Source organism: Rutidosis leptorrhynchoides, chromosome 8, assembly GCF_046630445.1.
Source record: "Rutidosis leptorrhynchoides isolate AG116_Rl617_1_P2 chromosome 8, CSIRO_AGI_Rlap_v1, whole genome shotgun sequence".
NCBI lineage: Eukaryota > Viridiplantae > Streptophyta > Magnoliopsida > Asterales > Asteraceae > Rutidosis > Rutidosis leptorrhynchoides.
The window spans coordinates 172,547,120-172,569,025 of NC_092340.1; the positions used below are offsets into that span (position 1 = coordinate 172,547,120).

Consider the following 21,906-nt stretch of genomic DNA (forward strand, 5'->3'; position numbering starts at 1 on the left):
TAATTTCTTTAAGAGTTTATCTGATGGTGATGCCCGAAAATGTCAAGCACAGGGTATTATCTGGAATATTGCCTCTGAATTTAATAATCTGAAATGTTTAGAACGTTCTGACCAAGTTCACCGTGACAAAGCTGAAAAAATTGAAAAAGATGCAGAGGCATTAAAAACTGCTAAGCTTGAGTTGGAATCTGCTGTTGCCACGAAAAATGCTGCAGAAGCCCGTTATGTGTAAATGGCAACAAAGGAGAAATGGTATCTGAATAAAATTGATTCATTAACGCAGTCTGAAACATCATTGAAGGAGCAACTGGAACGAAGCAAGGGTGAGACCCAGTGACTTATTGCTGGTGTACCAAAGATTATAAAGAATGCCTTCGCTTCTACAAAATTAACTGAGCCTTTCGACGAATTTATAACTGTTGCGCTGGACGCTGAACGGATAAGGTTTCTGGATACCTTGAAAAAGGATTTTCCTGATTTTCCAAAAGTAAACTGAATCACTTACATCTCAGTTGAAGCCTGATGCGAAAGACAGACTTAAAGTGATAAGTGATCAAATAGAGCATCTGTCATTCCCTGAGTTAGAAAATTTGTGTAATAATGCTGCTACATCGATAGACGATGTTTTAAAGAAATTTTGTCTGAATTCTTATTCTTTTTAAAGAAATTTTTTACATTTATGATTGCATCTCATATTCTAAATAGTTGATCAAGCTATTTGAACATGCAATACTACGCATAAAATTTCTTTAAGCTCATTGCGTTCCATGTTCTTTGAATTTCTTCACCGGAGGGCGCTGCAAGGGTATATGATCACTTAGGATGTGCGTTTATGATTTTGTAGGGACTTTCCCAACATGGTCCCAACTTCCCTTGCTTTTCTTGTCTGCTTGCTTCATTGTCCCTCAACACTAAATCTCCTTCCTTAAATTGAACATATCTGACACGTTTGTTGTAATATTTTGCCATTTTCTGCTTAGCATCCGTTTGACGGATAGCGGCCATGATTCGCCTTTCTTTTAATAAATTCAAGTTTTCGCATAAAACAGATGAATTACTTTCTGTATCAAATGCCTAAATTCTTTGTGTCAGAACACAGATTTCAGCTGGTATTACTGCCTCAGTACCATACACCAAGCTGAACGGCGTTTCTCCCGTGCTCTGTTTTGGCGTTGTACGGTGAGCCAACAAAACATATGGTACTTCATCTACCACTTAGTTTGACTCAAACCCAATCTAGCCTTTATGTCGGCTACAATTTCCTTATTTGTTACGTTAACTTGACAGTTGGCTTGCGGATGAACAACTGAGGTAAATGTTTGCTTGATGTTTAATTCTTCACACCAGCTTCTGAACGGATTATCTGCAAACTGCTTACCATTATCACTTACAATTTCATTTAGTAAACCATATCTAAAGATGATATCATTCCACACAAACGTTTTTATGTTTTCACCCGTTATCCGTGCTAACACCTTTGCTTCAACCCATTTACTGAAAAAATCAATTGCAACCACTAAAAACTTCGCATTTCCTACACTTCTTAGAAATGGCCTCACTATGTCAATTGCCCACTTGCAGAATGTCCATGCAGATGATACTGAGATTAAATCATACTTGGGTAAGCGCTGGACGATTCCATGCCACTGACAGGCATCACATGTTTTGATTACCTTTGCTGTATCTCTGTAAATTGTTTGCCAATAATATCCTTGTCGCATTATCCGTCCAACCACAGTTGTATAACCAGAATGTTGTGCACATAAACCTTCATGCATCTCTCTGATAACATCTATTGCTTGATGTGGTGTTAAACACCTTAAATTTGGTCCACTGTAGGATTTTCTATAAAGTACCCCATTTTCCAGAACGTAAAGCGGAGCACTTACCTTTATCCGTCTCGCTTCGGTGACATCAGTTGGTAATGTTTCGCCCTGCAAATATTTCATATACGGAGTCACCTAACACGATCCCCCTTCTTCGACTGTTGCCACCACTACCTTTTCATCAGTGGACTTATCTTTTAAAACTTCTACTAAAACCTTCTTATGCAAATGATCAAATGTTAGTGTTGCTAACTTGCTTAAAACATCTGCCTTTTTATTTTTATTTCTTGTTATCTGCACAACTTCCAGTGTTTCAAAATTTTTTGAAAATTTCTCAATTATTTGCAAATACTGTTTCATTGAGATATCCTTTGCTTTAAATGCTCCATTAACTTGTTGTGCTACAATCTTAAAGTCTACATATGCACGCAGATGTTTTCTTCCCATCTCAGTTGCTATGCGGAGGCCGGATAGCAGTGCCTCATATTCTGCTTCATTGTTGGATGCATAAAATAAAACTTTAGTGCGTATATATGTTCTTCCCCTTCTGGACTGGTAAGCACAAACCCTGCACCAACTCCTTCCTCACTTGATGCACCATCAGTGTGCAATTCCTACACGTAATTACTGTTTTTATCATCTGGTAAGTAATCTATTTTTTCTATTGTTTCTAATAGAAAATCTGCTAAAATTTTACCTTTAACTGCATGTCGTGGTGAGAAATTTATTTCATAATCTCCCAATTCAATTGCCCATTTTTCTAGACGTCCTGACGATTCCGGATTTTTCAAAATCTGCTTGATTAGCTGATCTGTCAGGATGAGAATTGAATGTGCCTAAAAATAACGCCTGAGTCGGCTAGCTGTGTATATTAAAGCATACACCAATTTCTCAATTGGCGGATAGTTAACTTCACTTTGTTGCAATATCTTACTGACGAAGTATATTGGCATTTGTACGCCATTCCGCTCTACGATTAAAACTGAACTAATGGCTTATGTAGATGCTGCCAAATACAAATTTAGCGTTTCTCGTGCTATTGGGGAAGTTAAGGTAGGCAATTCTTTTAAAAGTTGCTTAATATCCTGAAAAGCTATCTCAGCTTCTTCTGTCCATATAAAATCCTTTTTGTTCAAACAACTTTTTAGGACCTTCAAAAATGATAACGATCGGTCTACTGCTCTAGATAAAAACCTTGTTAAAGCTGCCAATCTTCTATTCAAACTCTGCACTTCTTTCTTCATTTTTGGAGATATCATATTTTCAATTGCTTGAATCTTTTTTGGATTAGCCTTGATTCCTCTTTCTGTAACAATATGACCTAAAAATTTGCCTTCCTCCACACCAAAAGTGCACTTCTTGGGATTCAACTTCATATTGACCCTTCGTAATGATTCAAATGTTTCAAGAGTATCTTTGAGAATACCGTCTTCTGTATGACTCTTGATAACAATATCATCAACATAGGCTTCTAAATTCCTGCCTATTTGATCTTCAAACGCTTTATCAATTACATGCTGGTAAGCTGCCCCTGCATTTTTTAATCCAAAAGGCATCATGATGTAGCAAAACATTCCATTTGGTGTATGGAATGCTGTTTTATCTTGATCTCGTATTGCCATTGGGATTTGATGGTATCCCTTGAATGCATCCAAAAAATATTTAAATTGATATCTGCTGACGGACTCTACTTTCCAATCAATTTCTGGTAAAGGGTAATTGTGTTTTAGACATGCTTTATTTATATCTGTGAAATCCACACACATCCCCCATGAATTATCTGGTTTCTAACCATTACTGGATTTGCTACCCATGTCTAGTATTTTACTTCCCTTAATATTCCAGCCTCCACTAACTTTTTGACTTCGTCTCTGAGAAATTTTGTTCGGTCGGGAGCCATACCTCTTTTCTTTTGACATACTGGTGGAATATTTGGATTCACACCGAGCTTATGTTCAGCTATATGACGTGGTACTCCCGTCATATCAGAATCTTGCCACGCGAAAATGTCTAAATTGGTTGATAAAATTTTATAAAGCTTTTCCTTTGTTGCTTTTTCTATTGTGTTTCCAATAATGATTTTCTGATCTGGAAACTCTAGATTTGGTGATACTGACCCATCGTTATGAACAATTGGAATAACAACTGTTCAATTTATTTGTACACATTCTATTGGTCTTCTCCGTTCAGCGTATACGTGGCGATGCCAGCCGGTGTGGGATATTTCATCATTCCGTGTACCGTTGATGTCACAGCTCCAAATGTCATCATAGCTGATCGTCCTAAAATGACATTATACTGTGAATTTGCTTTGACAACTAAGAACTCGATATGAGCAGTTCTTTTAAATGGTGTTTTTCCCAATACCACTTCTAAGACTATGCTTCATTCGAACCATGACGGATCATTAGCAAAACTTACTAAGGGAACAAATGTGTCCTTTAACTTTTCCTTAACTCTTTCCGGTAGTTGTACAAAACAACGCTCATACATGATATCTGCTCCTGCTCCAGTATCAGTATATATTCCTCCAACAACATAATTTGCTATTCGAGCTTCAATCACTACAGGAGCATCAGATGGATTGGTATTAAACATTGAAGGAAAAGCAATCATTTCCTGTTTCCAATCTTCTAATGCTTCTACTTTTCTCCGTTGTCCGGATTGCCATGAGTGTATCATGTTTGCTTCAATAGGTATCGCCTTACTATTATTCCTTCTGGTGCTCTTGAGAGTCAAGTGATCCTTTAAAATAGATGACGCCATTTGTTGGTACAATTTTCCATATAGCGGCTGTAAGGTACCTGTACAAGACAATAGCTGCTCAGCGTGTGGCGTATAATGTTGATTGTTGTTTGCCCTCGAAAAATAATCTCTGCAGACCCGGAACATGGATGGATGATCCGTGGGGTGGCCTCAATCAATCTGAGGATCAATCTGAAATTGATCCGTATAGCATAATGCTGCTAAGCGGCTAATGTACATTTAGAGTGAGAAAGAACTGTGTGAGAGAGAAAGTGTACTTCTCTCTGACTGAAGTTCAGATCAGAATGATGATCTGAAATGTGGTGACCCAGGGGTCTATTTATAGGCGTAGAATGTCCGAAATTCTCGGGATACACATGTCAATTACTGAGTGGTTCTGTTACGCGAAACATCCAGAAGGTCAGTGGCGTGTGCTGACGTGGCTGCGTGCCGTTCACGCGCTGAGTTAAAGGGCTTAAGCATAGAAGCTGCCTGCAGGGCTTACGCTTGACGCTGGGCAGCCCGCTGAATGCTAGGCGGCAAATACTGAAAACTGCCAAATTTTGTTATCTTTTGTGCTCTTTAATCCATTTTTCTGTATAAAAATGGTGTTTTTATGCGTGTATCCCCTAGGATACACCATTACATTCCTTTTGGCCAGGCCATACTTGCTGTGCGTGCCTATGAGCTATCCCTTTTCTTGGATGTTGTTAAATCAAACCTTGCTGTGCCGGACATTATTCCGGTCCCCATCTCGAATGAGTTAGTGGAGAATTCCGATGGGAAATGCAATGAGGCATGTGCGGCGTTAGCGAATTTGACAATTCCTTGCTTGGAGGAATTATCTGAGAATAGGGACTTTACGTCCCGTGAAGTGGTTGGTGACATGCTAGCATATGCTTGCATGCTGCTTGGATTGAAGGGATGATGGTTGTCCGCTTCCAAGCTGCTGTTTTTAGTCAGCGAGGGATGGGCCCGACAGTTCAAGGGTTTCGTATCCCTATATCTATATTTATTTATTTCCTTTTTTGTTTGAAAAAGCAGGGTATGCGTCTGATCGCTACAAGCGAGGATTGTAAATTCTCCTTAGTGTAGGGCACCGTTCCAATTAAGCCACCCCTATTATATTAGTATGTTTGTAGGAAGCAATTTTCTCAACCGATGCGTGCAAGAGTACAATTTTATCTTCTTAGGTAGCTGCCTTTTCTTATACGCCGTCGTAGTATAAGATATTTTTTGTTGCTAGAGGCATTTGATTTTAGTACTCTTGCGCTCTGTGTTAAGCGTATGTAACTGTTTCTTATGAACTTTTTATTAGATTTCTGCTACATGCTTTCATACTTATTGCAAATTTATAAGCGTTTTTTAAATACTTGCATTTGTATGTGCATTATAACCTTTGAATAAATGTTATTTGCGTATGACGGGAGCGACCAAACTAATGAATAAATGTTATTTGCGCGGCGTACAGGCATTTGAAACAATCCAATGTTTTACTAGTGTCACCATTAAAAATAGTATTAGTAACCAAACTAAACTATGCCACTTAGGATTCGGAGTGTATCCCTGTGCACCCTGGGGCTCAATAATTAAATTTAAATGCAAGCATTATTGGCTTAAATTGATTGATTCAATTTATTAAAGAAAATTCAAACTACAAAATCTTTAATAAAAACATAGTAAGTATAACAAAGTTCCAACAGAAGTCTGGGTGATCCTTCTGTGACGACCCGAAAATTTCCGACCAAATTTAAACTTTAATCTTTATATTATTCCGACACGATAAGCAAAGTTTGTTAAGTTAAATCTCAAGAATTTTAAACTGTGTTCATGCATTCATTATAACCTCGACCAAATTTCGACGATTCACGAACCGTTATATATAAATAGATATGTATATGTATATATATATATATATTATAACTTGAGAATATTAATAAAGTATTAAACGTATAATACCTTACACGAACGTATTTGTTTCAATATGATTTTCGATGAAATTAAAAAAATATATTAAATGATTGAATTATCAGAAACATTGAATTATGATTACAAGTCTCTGTTGAGAGGTCCACTATGATTTGAGAAAATCTATTCCTCTTAACGATATTCAGAATAATTTGTAAAGCTATTTATAAATAAAAACAAAAAGTGTCATTTACGAAAGTTAGACAAAAGTTAGTGGAGAATTGGTTTCCATAATATTCTATTAATTTAGTTTCAAAAGTACAAAAAACGTTTTCAGTTTAAAAAGAACTTTATTATTAAAATGTATATATCTTTTATAAATATCTAGAACCACTTTTGACAACTCAGTACTTAACCAGTATGATAAAGATAATGATATTTATATTTTATTTTATTAAATATATATAACGATTTAAATTAATATTATATATACTTGTATGCGTATTATACGTATATAGTTTTATACTTTTACTATACTTTAACATTACCTTTATTTTACTTTTATTTTACTTTAACTTTAATAATTCATACTTTAATAATTCAATTTAATAATTCATACTTTAATAATTCACTTTAATAATTCATACTTTAATAATTCACTTTAATAATTCACTTTAATAATTCATACTTTAATAATTCACTTTAATAATTCATACTTTAATAATTCATACTTTAATAATTCACTTTAATAATTCACTTTAATAATTCATACTTTAATAATTCATACTTTAATAATTCACTTTAATAATTCATATTTTAATAATTCACTTTAATAATTCAAAAATCTGTTATAAATAGAATTCAATAGATTTCATTATTTCATAGAAACTTGAAAATATATTTCTCTAAACTCTCTCAATCGAATTACATATATATATTTTCTTTGTATTATTTCAAGAAATTATTAGTATACATAAAATATTACGACGGAGTGCTGTTCGAGTGATTTCAAAATAGTTTTTTTGAATGAGTTGAAGCTAAGGAAATTATGGGTTATAGCTATGGAGGTGATGGGTATGGTTCATGGGTATGCTCGTGAGGTCAATCTAGTGTTTATCATCTCCGTTGCGTCTACGTACTTTCCTGCAATATTGAATCTCAATATTGATACGTTCGTGAATCCGAGTCCAACCTTGCACTTGTTAAATGACGTTATATGTATTTTTACTACGAAATACAGTATTGTGAGTTTCATTTGCTCCCTTTTATATATATTTTTGGGACTGAGAATACATGCGCTGTTTTTATAAATGTTTTACGAAATAGGCACAAGTACTAAAACTAATTCTATGTGGGTTTAAACCAGAAATATACCCTTAGCTTGGTAACATTAAACTACTTATCTATGTACGGTAGGCGCGAATCCTAAAGATAGATCTATTGGGCCTGACAAACCCCATCCTGACTATGGGATGCTTTAGTACTTCGAGGTTATTTTAAACACACCTGATCTGGTGTACTTCAGAGGGTAAAACATGAACGTTAAGGCTTGTTACCGGGTGCCTACAACTTATAGAAAACTTTTATACACTTGCGAGTGTACATATATTTATAAACGGCAATCTTGTGGTCTATTAATATATTGAAATGATTGTTATGATAAACCTATGAACTCACCAACCTTTTGGTTGACACTTTAAAGCATGTTTATTCTCAGGTATTAAAGAAATCTTCCGCTGTGCATTAGCTCATTTTAAGGATATTACTTGGAGTCATTCATGGCATATTTTGAAAGACGTTGCATTCGAGTCATTGAGTTTATCAAGATTATTATTAAGCCAATTATAGTTGGATGTATTATGAAATGGTGTGCATGCCGTCAACTTTCGTTGTAAAGAAAGTTTGTCTTTTAAAAACGAATGCAATGTTTGTAAAATGTATCATATAGAGGTCAAATACCTTGCGATGTAATCAACTATTGTGAATCGTTTATAATGTATATGAACGGGTCCTTTCAGTTGGTATCAGAGCGGTGGTCTTAGCGAACCAGGTCTGCATTAGTGTGTCTAACTGATAGTCGTTAGGATGCATTAGTGAGTCTGGACTTCGACCGTGTCTGCATGTCAAAAGTTTTGCTCATCATTTTTGTCGGAAATTATCTGCTTATCATTCTTAGTCTAGACACATCTTATTGCATTGATTGCATGAATAGTGTATAGACAAAATTCATATCTTAGCGTATCTGCTAATTCATATCTTAGCGTATCTGTTACTGTAAACTTTGCCTGACATATTCCGTAAATTCCTCCGTAATCTACGAAACCTTTTGCTCTATATAATTAGAATACCACCTGATAGCCGGAAAATCATTTCATATCGAAAAATTCTTTATTCAATCGTACGAAATGGAATTCATCATTAGTTCAAGTCCCTCGGATTCCGAAATGGAATCCCACTCAAGTTCCGAAAGCAGTGTGACCGGAATGGATCAACCAATTAGTCATCATCTATTCTGGATGAATTGGGGATGGGTTCGTAGCCTCCTTAATCATTGAAGACAAGAAGAAGGTGATCCCTTCCATCCACCACATTGCCCTCTTGGCGAAGAACCTGAAGCACTTACCGGCGAACCTATTCGAAACACCATTTTCTCTCTCATTTCCAGAGTATCTCGTCATGATTATATACTACACCAAATTCTAGATCTTATTTATCCGCTCGTCCGAACCGACAATCACCCCGGTGTAATAGAAGAAGTCAACGAGCTTCGCGCTCGGGTAGTGGCTTTGGAGAATATGGTGCAAAGGTTACAAACACCAGCAGCAGCACCAACAACATAACCAGTACCACCATCAACAACATCAACAGTACCATTACCACCACCAACAACAACCGCATTGCAAACCTCAACTTCACAATCTGTCCCATGAGCATCGACGTCATACGCCCTGTAGATACTAAGGAATACCACAACGATGAAGTATTGATTCATAACTTCATTGGGAAAACATTCTATGACGATTATGTAATTTCTAAAGTTTAGAAATTATCTATCCTAGCCTTAACCATAAATTAAGTGAGTTTAATTTAATATTAACTCATTAAATCAATATTACATCTGAAGAAATATACACATATATTTCCATAAAGACTGTAATAAAATTCTTTTGTACAAAATATTAATTGTGACAATTTTTTTAACGGGTAGGTAATACCCGAGAGATATATAAATTCACAATTAATATGTTACATTATTCGAATCTGATTCAGCAAATCATCCATTATACTCCCTACTTTCACAACAATATACATTCTTTTATAGAAATCAAAACAACCATACTCATTCAAAAATCTAATTACATATTCTGATTTTTAAATCGCCGAATTCAATTCAAGTTATAACCGGTATCATCACTCTTAGATTCTTACATCTTTCAAAGCTATACTTTAACTTCAAACTGTGTTAGAACATCGTATGTATATTAACGATTATAATCTGTGTTCAAGCCCTTCGAAATACTTGAAGACACTTCAAATAATGAACAATCGAGATGATGATCCAACCACATGTTATCCACAGTTACGTACCTGAAAAACTCTTGAAACCAAAGTCATAATTTAACATGTATCCATGTCAGACCTTTTGGCATTTACTAGCTAAAATAACTTTTCAATCCCTTCTAAAAATAGACGGTTTTGTCACAGCTCCAGCAAACCAACTTCAATTGTTCAATCGAATAAGCCTTATTATAATGATTACCTCTTCATCAATATTACCGGGGAACCTTTCATATCTCGCCACATTAGCAGTAAACTTATTAATAACTTCATTGATCTTTGACTTTCAGAAAAATCTTTATATTTATCAAAACCCCATCATTTACTCATCTGCATCTTGTAACGAGAATTGCCATACGAATCATTGGAAATTAGCAATTAGTATTTTGAAATCTCGCAGCATGTCTACGCCAACAATTATATGTGTCTATCTTCTGGACTTATATACTTTGAATGTGAAGTTTCTGAAAAACACCCTAAACTGCGAACTAGTTCTCGAAATACTGATGAATCAGCAAAAACTATAAACGACCTTAACAGTAAAAAGTTTGATGATAAAGAGTAGTGTGTTGGCAAAGCTCAGAAAAAGAGAATATTTGGTACTGAAAAATACGAATTGAGCAAACCATGAAGAAGGCTGTGGATAAATCACAAGGACGAAATCTACCTTCAAAGAATCCAAATGATTCCGTGTCTGCTGAAGTCATTATCGAATACCTTGCTCCTGACTCTAAACCCTTACGGACAATATTCTTCATCATCCTCTGATATTAGAAATTTTAAGATATCATCGTATCTTTCATTATAAATATCATCCATATTTCTGAAGATATTTCCATAATTATTCTTATCTGAAATCATTTACCTCTTCGTGCTGTCTGTATTACATCATAAAAGAAACTATTTTAGTTTCTAAATTCTGAAACTTTCGAATTTAAAATAGGAATATTTTTGAAGTAGTGTTGTGAACTGAAGCATGAACTAGTATAATATAATGACACTTGATCAACGTAATTATATTACAGTAAGTCATACTGAGTTTCTAAATGGAACGTGATGATTCGCAGATCATAACGTCATCATGTGCTATGTTACACGACTCTTGTATTCTCTTTAACCTCTAAAATATCAAGAAAATATTTCTTGATGATTCGGCCTTTTTCGAGGTATTCTAGTAATTTGACAAGTCAAGATCGTGCCATTACAATTTCCTTCTTAGAACATTAACAATGTTCATTCCGAAATTCATATATGCGAATTCTGGACCATTACAAGCGGTGCTTAATCGCAAGAAGAAGAAACGAAAGGACAAAACTCCGAAATAGAAATTGGGGTATAAATCGCAGCAAATAAAAGAGAGCATTAATTGGGGATGACAATGATTATAGAAGAAGCAAGGACTTTGAAATATAAGGGAAGATATAAAACCCAACAACAACCCAGAAATCACAAACCGTATATATCAACGCATATAGCAATATAAAGACACGGGAGTACTAAAAAAACTATAAAACCAAGAGTATAGTAGAAGTAAATAGATTCTTTCGGAGGCAGATGAAAAAGAAGAGCGACAGATATGAAAGTGAGGAGTATATCAAGAATCAGCACTGGATGAAGCATATTGACAAATACTTTAAAATATGAGTTGAGAAGGTGTGAGTTGTAAGAAAACAAATGAGGTGGATTTATAGTGAAATATCCGACAGAGAAATCAAAATGGATTATCGCATTAATTCGAAGAGGATCATAATTTCCTTAATCGCCGAATAATCAAATCCAATATAGATTACAAAGATTTTCTTTTCGGAGATCAATCGTGATGACGTCAAAAGATACGACGGATCAATATTATCTTATTTCATTCATTTATGATAACTTCACTCACACGTTTCTATTAATCGAATTATTTTATCCATTCTTCTTGAACATGATAAAACTCTATAATCGTTATAATAACATTCTCATTGTTAGTCATGACGACCTCTATCAAATTTCGGGGACGAAATTTCTTTAACGGGTAGGTACTGTGACGACCCGGAAATTTCCGACCAAATTTAAACTTTAATCTTTATATTATTCCGACACGATAAGCAAAGTTTGTTAAGTTAAATCTCAAGAATTTTAAACTGTGTTCATACATTCATTATAACCTCGACCAAATTTCGACGATTCACGAACCGTTATATATAAATAGATTTGTATATGTATATATATATTATAACTTGAGAATATTAATAAAGTATTAAACGTATAATACCTTACACGAACGTATTTGTTTCAATATGATTTTCGATGAAATTAAAAAAATATATTAAATGATTGAATTATCAGAAACATTGAATTATGATTACAAGTCTCTGTTGAGAGGTCCACTATGATTTGAGAAAATCTATTCCTCTTAATGATATTCAGAATAATTTGTAAAGCTATTTATAAATAAAAACAAAAAGTGTCATTTACGAAAGTTAGACAAAAGTTAATGGAGAATTGGTTTCCATAATATTCTATTAATTTAGTTTCAAAAGTACAAAAAACGTTTTCAGTTTAAAAAGAACTTTATTATTAAAACGTATATATCTTTTATAAATATCTAGAACCACTTTTGACAACTCATTACTTAACCAGTATGATAAAGATAACGATATTTATATTTTATTTTATTAAATATATATAACGATTTAAATTAATATTATATATACTTATATGCGTATTATACGTATATAGTTTTATACTTTTACTATACTTTAACTTTACCTTTATTTTACTTTTATTTTACTTTAACTTTAAAAATTCATACTTTAATAATTCAATTTAATAATTCATACTTTAATAATTCACTTTAATAATTCATACTTTAATAATTCATTTTAATAATTCACTTTAATAATTCATACTTTAATAATTCACTTTAATAATTCACTTTAATAATTCATACTTTAATAATTCACTTTAATAATTCACTTTAATAATTCATACTTTAATAATTCATACTTTAATAATTCACTTTAATAATTCATATTTTAATAATTCACTTTAATAATTCAAAAATCTGTTATAAATAGAATTCAATAGGTTTCATTATTTCATAGAAACTTGAAAATATATTTCTCTAAACTCTCTCAATCGAATTACATATATATATTTTCTTTATATTATTTCAAGATATTATTAGTATACATAAAATATTACGACGGAGTGCTGTCCGAGTGATTTCAAAATAGTTTTTTTGAATGAGTTGAAGCTAAGGAAATTATGGGTTATAGCTATGGAGGTGATGGGTATGGTTCATGGGTATGCTCGTGAGGTCAATCTAGTGTTTATCATCTCCGTTGCGTCTACGTACTTTCCTGCAATATTGAATCTCAATATTGATACGTTCGTGAATCCGAGTCCAACCTTGCACTTGTTAAATGACGTTATATGTATTTTTACTACGAAATACAGTATTGTGAGTTTCATTTGCTCCCTTTTATATATATTTTTGGGACTGAGAATACATGCGCTGTTTTTATAAATGTTTTACGAAATAGGCACAAGTACTAAAACTAATTCTACGTGGGTTTAAACCAGAAATATACCCTTAGCTTGGTAACATTAAACTACTTGTCTACGTACGGTAGGCGCGAATCCTAAAGATAGATCTATTGGGCCTGACAAACCCCATCCTGACTATGGGATGCTTTAGTACTTCGAGGTTATTTTAAACACACCTGATCTGGTGTACTTCAGAGGGTAAAACATAAACGTTAAGGCTTGTTACCGGGTGCCTACAACTTATAGAATACTTTTATACACTTGCGAGTGTACATATATTTATAAACGGAAATCTTGTGGTCTATTAATATATTGAAATGATTGTTATGATAAACCTATGAACTCACCAACCTTTTGGTTGACACTTTAAAGCATGTTTATTCTCAGGTATTAAAGAAATCTTCCGCTGTGCATTAGCTCATTTTAAGGATATTACTTGGAGTCATTCATGGCATATTTTGAAAGACGTTGCATTCGAGTCATTGAGTTCATCAAGATTATTATTAAGCCAATTATAGTTGGATGTATTATGAAATGGTGTGCATGCCGTCAACTTTCGTTGTAAAGAAAGTTTGTCTTTTAAAAACGAATGCAATGTTTGTAAAATGTATCATATAGAGGTCAAATACCTTGCGATGTAATCAACTATTGTGAATCATTTATAATGTATATGAACGGGTCCTTTCACCTTCCTACTGTTGATATCGTTTGCTTTTTTGCACCTTCTAGATTTATGCATGCAAGGCGCATTCTGCTAGTTTATTTTCAAGCCTCCATGCCCCCTTTGTCCTTCTTTCCAGTAACCATATCTTCTGGGTTATCCACCGTGTAATAACTTCTGGATTTTTTATTGTTCACTGCCTTTACCGCTATTAGTCTGGCAGACTCAATTCTTCCTTGCATTTCAACCAGGTCACTCTTTCGTGGCAGATTTATATTTGCTCTTGACGCTTTTCCGCTTGCATCAATTAGTTCACGGACCATCCTCAGAGGTTCATTATTGATTTGGTGTTTCCTTTTGTTCCAACCATCATTCAAGTGTCGTTGTTTTAAACGCCACAAACCTCCTGCTGATATATTGTCCGAAAATAAATTTCAAATTAGCAACTTTAACTGTTATTTTATGTATGTATTTTACATCCTCTGGACAATCATGTTTGAATGATGTCAGGAGTTGTTCGATTGTGCACGCTTGGCTCTGCAATGAACTTTTCAAGTGCTTCATTTTTTGCAACTGCATATATTTTTGATGGTGCGCATACTCCCTTATTTGGTTTTATATATGCGTACACGTGCGCACTTCGCTTTCGTGCCACAATTCACGCTTCCTTTGCTTTCATCCACAATTTCTGAGTATTAACTTTTGCATTTAGTAATTTTTCTACCCGTGCATGTGTTACTTTTCTTTTGTTCCTTTATGTGCGCTTTTTTACTGAGCTCACACTGTGGATCCATTTGTCGTTTCTTATTGGGATCTCAATGATTAACTCGATTTTTTTTCTCAGAATTTCCCAATCCTGCACCTTGTTTATTATAATAGTGGATAATGCGTTAAAAATGAATTTTAATGAGTTTTTTTATGCATTCACGCCATACAATTAGGTTTTTAGCTTCATCCTTTGCTCTCTTACTGAGTTAGATTTCGATTATATCGTGAATTTACGTTATAGCTTTTCTATAAATTGCTATTCTACGCAACATACCTACGAGCAACATGCGTCTTTGAATGTCTGAACTATTTGCTGTTCATCCAACTCTGCATTTGTGTGACCCTGCCCTTTACTTCTTGGTACCGTTCTTGCTTTCCTATCCACTTCTAACTTTATAGTTGCGACACCTCACTTTGTCGGGAATTTTAACACACCATGTATTGTGGATGGTACGACTCCTAATTTTTGCAGGGTTTTTCTGCTTAACAACGCATTATACTCAGCATTTGACTTAACTATAGCAAACTCAACCACGACATCTCTAATCTTTTCACCATTGTTATCGTCTCGTACCTTTAACTCAACTTTAACCGTCCCCAATGACGGGACTTGCTCGCCAGCGAAATCGTATAAGTTAACTGCTTGCTTATTTAGCTGCGACCTAACAGACATAGGTAGCGACTTATAACAATGCTCATATATGACATCCATGTCACAGCCAGTCTCTACATACAGACCTTTAAGTTCCTGATTACATCTTTTGATGTACCCTTTAATCAACACGGGTGCGTTGAACTGCTGCCTTTCACTCGCTCCGAATGAGATTTTTGCGTCTTCCCAACCTTTCACTTCCTTTCTCACTACAGTTATGCTTTTACCCATTACCATGTTTATAGTTTTTTCTGCTTCTTTTGCCTTTGATTCGTTCTTCTTTTGCCACGTGTATTCTTTTTCTTGTTTTGAATTACTACCCTCTATTTTAGTGGATTTCTTTAGGTGCTGCAATCTCCCCTTTTTTAGTTCTGTAACCACCTTTTCGATTAACTGCTTGCATCCGTTAGTTTCATGACCAAAATCTATGAAAGTCACAAAATTTGGTTTTGTGTTTCTTCGCGTAATCGGGTAGTGGAGTTGGAGCTTCAAAGGTTTTACATACTGGCTCAGTTTCTAATATTTCCTTTGGTGTTTTGCTGAGATCTTTTATGACTGCGTAATTGTCATAGTAGGCGCTTTTGCTTTTGTAACTGCTTCCTCCTCTGTTATTGCTAAACTTGCGGTATTTGTTGTTACCATTGTAACTTCCACCTTTTAACGGGACGTTATTGTTATACCTCTTTGCAGATTGTAAGATCCTGTTTTCCAGTTGTATGGGACGCCATCCAAACCAGTGGGACGCCATCTAATTGTAAAGGACTGGACGCCGTCCTGATTTCTGGACGCCGTCCAGATGAACTGGCGGGCCAGCTGTTGGGATTTTAGATATTTAAAAGGGGCTTTTTGGTAAATTCACTTGGAGGCTGAATTTAAGGCACAAGATCAGATCTAGGAGTGTCATTTACCTCATTTCCAACAACCTCTTCCCTTCCACTTCAATTTTAGAGAGAGAGAAATTTCTAGTGTGAGAAAGCTCAAACCAAGAAGGAAGAAGCTCGATTCGAGTCAAAACACGTGTTGTAAAGTTATTCCCCTCGTCACTAGCTACGTTTTGATTGTGGTGGTACGTTACATTGAAGGTTGAAAGCTTGATTTCTCATTCACCGAAGGCGTTAAGGTGAGTGGAATAATTATATATATGCGTATATAGTTTATTTGCTTGCGGACTTGTGGTTAGTGTTATCCGGGCGTGTGGATTCACTATAGTGTTATCCAGGCGTGTGGATTCACTACTCTTTTGTGTGATGGAGACCACATGTGCGTGAAGGGTGGTTCGGTAAGTGCGGATGTCCACCTAGGGGGGTTAGTATATACTAACGGTCATCGTGCGAGTACCAACGGTCATTGTGCGAGTACCATTGCCTTGTGTGCGTTATGGTTAACTATGCTTATGCGTTATAGTTTTTAGTATAATGAATTGTGAACTATATGCTATTGGTGATGCAAGCTTATTAAGAATTGCTGATATCCAGTTTTTGCATTGTGATTGCATAGTTGCTAATTTGCTAGCTCGTATATGGTATTTGTGTAAGTGTTTGCAAGTATGTAGATTATATATGTATATGTATAATTATTGCATTCACTAAGCGTTTTGCTTACCCTCTCGCTGTTTACTCATTTTAGGCTCCGGCGTGGATAAGGGAAAGGGTATTCGGTTGGATTAGTGGCCTCCCGTTTGTTTTGGATAGGGGACGCTTTTAGAAGTTTAGCTTTTGAAGTTTGACCAAGATGTTGGTAGTTTAACCCCAAATGCCATGCTCTAGGTGTCGTTTGGAAATTAAACTCTTATGGTCGAAACTTGTATTTTGAACGAAATTCGTAAAAAGGGTCGTTGTGGGCCCGGCGTTGTAAAACTCGTTTTTATTGTGGAAATCTATTAATTTTACTTATTATAAGGTATTGTGATAATTCGTTTCGTTTAAAAGCGTCGGGAAGCGAGTTTTCCGTTCGTGTAAGTTGGACCCCGGGGACAACCGCTGGCAGTTCATTTGGACGCCGTCCAAATTGCTTGGACGCCGTCCAGCCCTTCACTGTGACGACCCGGAAATTTCCGACCAAATTTAAACTTAATTTATATATGAATTCGACACGATAAGAAAAGTCTGTAATGTCGAGTCTCAAAAATTTGGTATTGTTTCATATGTTTAATTGACCTTCGACCATTCCCGATGATTCACAACAATTAATTGTAAATAGATATGTATATATATCGTAAAATAAGTAATTTATAAATGTATATATAGAAATTTATAACACTTCATTACATATAAATAATTAAGTGTTAATATCAATTTGTGATATCAAAACTATTATTATTATTAATAATATTAACAAGTATTATTATTATTTATATATTTATTAATTAATAGCACTAAAGATAATATATATATATATATATATATATATATATATATATATATATATATATATATATATATATATATATATATATATAAATAATAATAATAATAATAAATATAGGATCAGTTTGTTATGTTTTCTGTTTTCTCGTGATTTAGTGTCCACAATCAAGACAAATCATCCACTGCCCCAAAATGCATATTGATTGAATGATTCATTTAATTACTGTGTTTTCCGCATTAAGTTTCATTCACAACCATCTATCTATATCACATTTTCATTTATCAGACATAAATCTATACAATTACACACATACACACACAATTCTTCTTCTCCCACTCTCCTTCTTGACAACCGTCGACTACCACCACGATCACTTGTGTTTTTTTTGACTAAGTTGTGTTCTTGTTACTTTTCGGATCAAGGAAACCACCCGAACATCAAACTATAAACCATTCTTTGATCCAAGAATTTGTGTGATCTTGTATGTTTCAAAACCCACCACCTATGGTCTATTGTTCTTGTTTGCTTGTCGACATCACTATCACTTCTCATCGATCACTTCCATTCTTGACACCTCTTTTTGTCATGACACCATGATCATACAACAAATCCACCCTTCATCACCTTAAACCCCTGCTGCTACGGTTATACTTGTAAATCACCAAAACAAACCACCTCTTGCTATTCATCTTAGTTCAATAAACCAATACCTTGCACCAATGTAAACTCACGTAAGCCACCACCTTAACCATTGAAACCCACACCACCTTGTTTCATTCTTGTTTCTTCGATAACCACTTCAAACCCATCGGTTGCTTATGATCTTGATCGAGTACTAACAAACCCAACGAATATCTACTTGCTACTATTTGTTCCTGTTTTCTCTTGCTCAGTCAACCAAAACACGACACCCATAATTACTATTTTTAGTTCAGTTAAACCCGCCCAAGAGCCAATACATCGTTAAGCCAAACTGCTACTATCGCTCGAATATTCTTGTCTTTATTTCACTGCTGCAACTGCACCGTTTTCTATGATTAGCGAAGTATAAATTCATGCTATATAGCTGTTTCAATATCTCTTGACCAATGTGAAATAAGAAGAGATAAACAAGTATTAAAATATAAAGTTAAAGCAACTTACCTTTTTCTTTTATATTCGGTCACCAAATAGAGCATATACAACCAAACTTGGTCTTCCACTAGATGGTACAGTTTTGTGATAAGAAACGAGGTGGGTTGAGGTGTCATGGGGACCATGAACAATTATTTCGATATCGTCAAATGGGGGTGCGGCTGTATCTGTTTGAGTTAAACGCAAAGAGGATGGTACCTGAAAAAGAAGAAGAAACTTAGGTTTGTTGATACTATAGTTAAGTGTAATCTTTATTCTTTAACTAAGATTTTGCAAAAGAAATTCATCAGACCAAAAGACAACCTAAACCATCATCATCCTTTTCAATAAATAGTGCTGCTATATTTCTGTTTTTCTGGTTGCTAAATCACGAACCACAAACCCAAAAACTAATGTATTCGAAAACCCACTTCAGCTACTATACAGGAACCACCATCTCACTCTTTCTCTACCTTTCATATTTCCTAATTTCTGGTTTGTATATTAAACAGCCAAAGCTGCATACTGCTATGAATCACGAACCAAACAGATTAGTTATATAGGAATGAAACATAGTGGGTTAAGGGGGTCGACAAATGAATCATGCGTTTTATTACTTTAAAGAGAATAAAGAAAAGGGATTAAAGATAGATTCATTGGATCTAGATATAAACAATTGGGGACCAGCTGTATGGTATTACCTCATAGTAAAACAATAAAGAATTGAAATTGATTTCTTGATTAAAAGTCACAATCAGAAGGAGTATGTATCAAGCAACTTGTTTCAGCTTCCTATTATATTTTTTTCTGGCGAACGGTGATCCACAACAAACCTGGGACAAATTAAATTACTGTTGGGCCACTAATGGACCGATTCACATGGATTGGGCCTCCAACAGAAACCCACTAAAAATTCTGGCAATTCTGCTAATTGTTTTCCTTGGCTGCATTTACGAACACCTTGTTTTTTTTTCTTTCTTCTATTACTTGCTACTTCTGTTAGGGGAATTAAACGCGAATGACAAGAATAAGATGATGATGTTATGATAATGATACATTAGATGGTGATGGGTGATGATAATTAAGATGATGAAATTAGTGAGGGGTCATGATAATGATGATCCTTATGATGGGTTAACTATAATTAATATGGGATATTCGTCGGAAAAACAGAAATGGTTGAATGGTTGAAAGTGTTATCGGGTTAGCGGGTTCAAACTCGGACTTGGCATTTTTTAGGGCTACTTCTTTGAGGTAGTTATTTAATTTATTTACTTATCATTATTATTATTCTTATCATTATTATCATTATAGTTATTAAAATAAATGTTAGTATTATTATTAGCAAAATCATTATTTTTATAGTTATTATTATTAGTAGTATTATTATCATTATCATTATCATTATCATTATCATTAATATTATTATTATTTTTATTAATATTATTATTATTATTATTACTATTATTATTATTATTATTATTATTATTATTATTATTATTATTATTATTATTATTATTATTATTATTATTATTATTATTATTAATAATATTATTAATATGATTACAACTTTTATATTAACAATATTATTATAACAAATAAATATTTTCTATATAAGAGTATATATATTATAACTACCATAATATTATATATAATTATATATATTAAGATTATTTATATAAATACTTACATATAACAAATTATTGATTTTAAATATTATATTAAACTATATAAATATTAACTATTTTTAAATATATACAAATTAAATATATAAGATATAAAATTTAAGATATAATATATGAATTTATTTGATTACAATTATATGTGTTAATATAAAATAAATGATATAGGTTCGTGAATCCAAGGTCAACCCTGCATTGTTCAGTTCTGTCGTATGAATATTTTTACTACAAAATATTGTAAAGTGAGTTTCATTTGCTCCCTTTTTAAATGCTTTTGCAATATATATTTTTGGGACTGAGAATACATGCGCTTTTATAACTGTTTTAAGAAATAGACACTAGTACTGAAACTACATTCTATGGTTGAATGATCGAAGCCGAATATGCCCCTTTTGCTTGGTAGCCTAAGAATTAGTAAACCGATCTACTAATTGACGCGAATCCTAAAGATAGATCTATTGGGCCTAACAAACCCCATCCAAAGTACCAAATGCTTCAGTACTTCGAATTCGTTTTTATCATGTCCGATGGATGTCCCAGAATGATAGGGGATATTCTTATATACATCTTGTTAATGTCGGTTACCAGGTATTCAATCCATATGAATGATTATTTTTGTCTCTATGCAAGGGACGTATATTTATGAGAAATGGAAATGAAAATCTTGTGGTCTATTAAATTAATGGAAATGATTGTTTACGATAAACTAATGAACTCACCAACATTTTGGTTGACACTTGAAAGCATGTTTATTCTCAGGTATGAAAGAAATCTTCCGCTGTGCATTTGCTCATTTTAGAGATATTACTTGGAGTCATTCATGACATATTTCAAAAGATGTTGCATTCGAGTCGTTGAGTTTATCAAGATTATTATTAAGTTATTGATAGTTGGATATATTATGAAATGGTATGCATGCCGTCAACTTTCGATGAAATGAAAGTTTGTCTTTTAAAAACGAATGCAATGTTTGTAAAATGTATCATATAGAGGTCAAGTACCTCGCGATGCAATCAACTATTGTGAATCGTTTATAATCGATTTGAACGAGTCCTTTCAGTTGGTATCAGAGCGGTGGTCTTAGCGAACCAG

The 21,906-nt window shown here is 34.0% G+C and overlaps 1 protein-coding gene across 1 annotated transcript; it reads right to left on the minus strand.

The window, feature by feature from the left end:
- Positions 1–813: 813 nt before the first annotated feature.
- On the minus strand, positions 814–2,790 carry LOC139863943 (uncharacterized). Its single transcript, XM_071852544.1, has 5 exons — positions 2,709–2,790; positions 2,524–2,637; positions 2,001–2,314; positions 1,232–1,934; positions 814–1,061 (listed from the first exon to the last, which is right to left on the minus strand). Exons 1-5 carry the CDS (start codon positions 2,788–2,790, stop codon positions 814–816), a joined length of 1,461 nt encoding a protein of 486 aa, XP_071708645.1.
- Between the last annotated feature and the right edge of the window lie 19,116 nt (positions 2,791–21,906).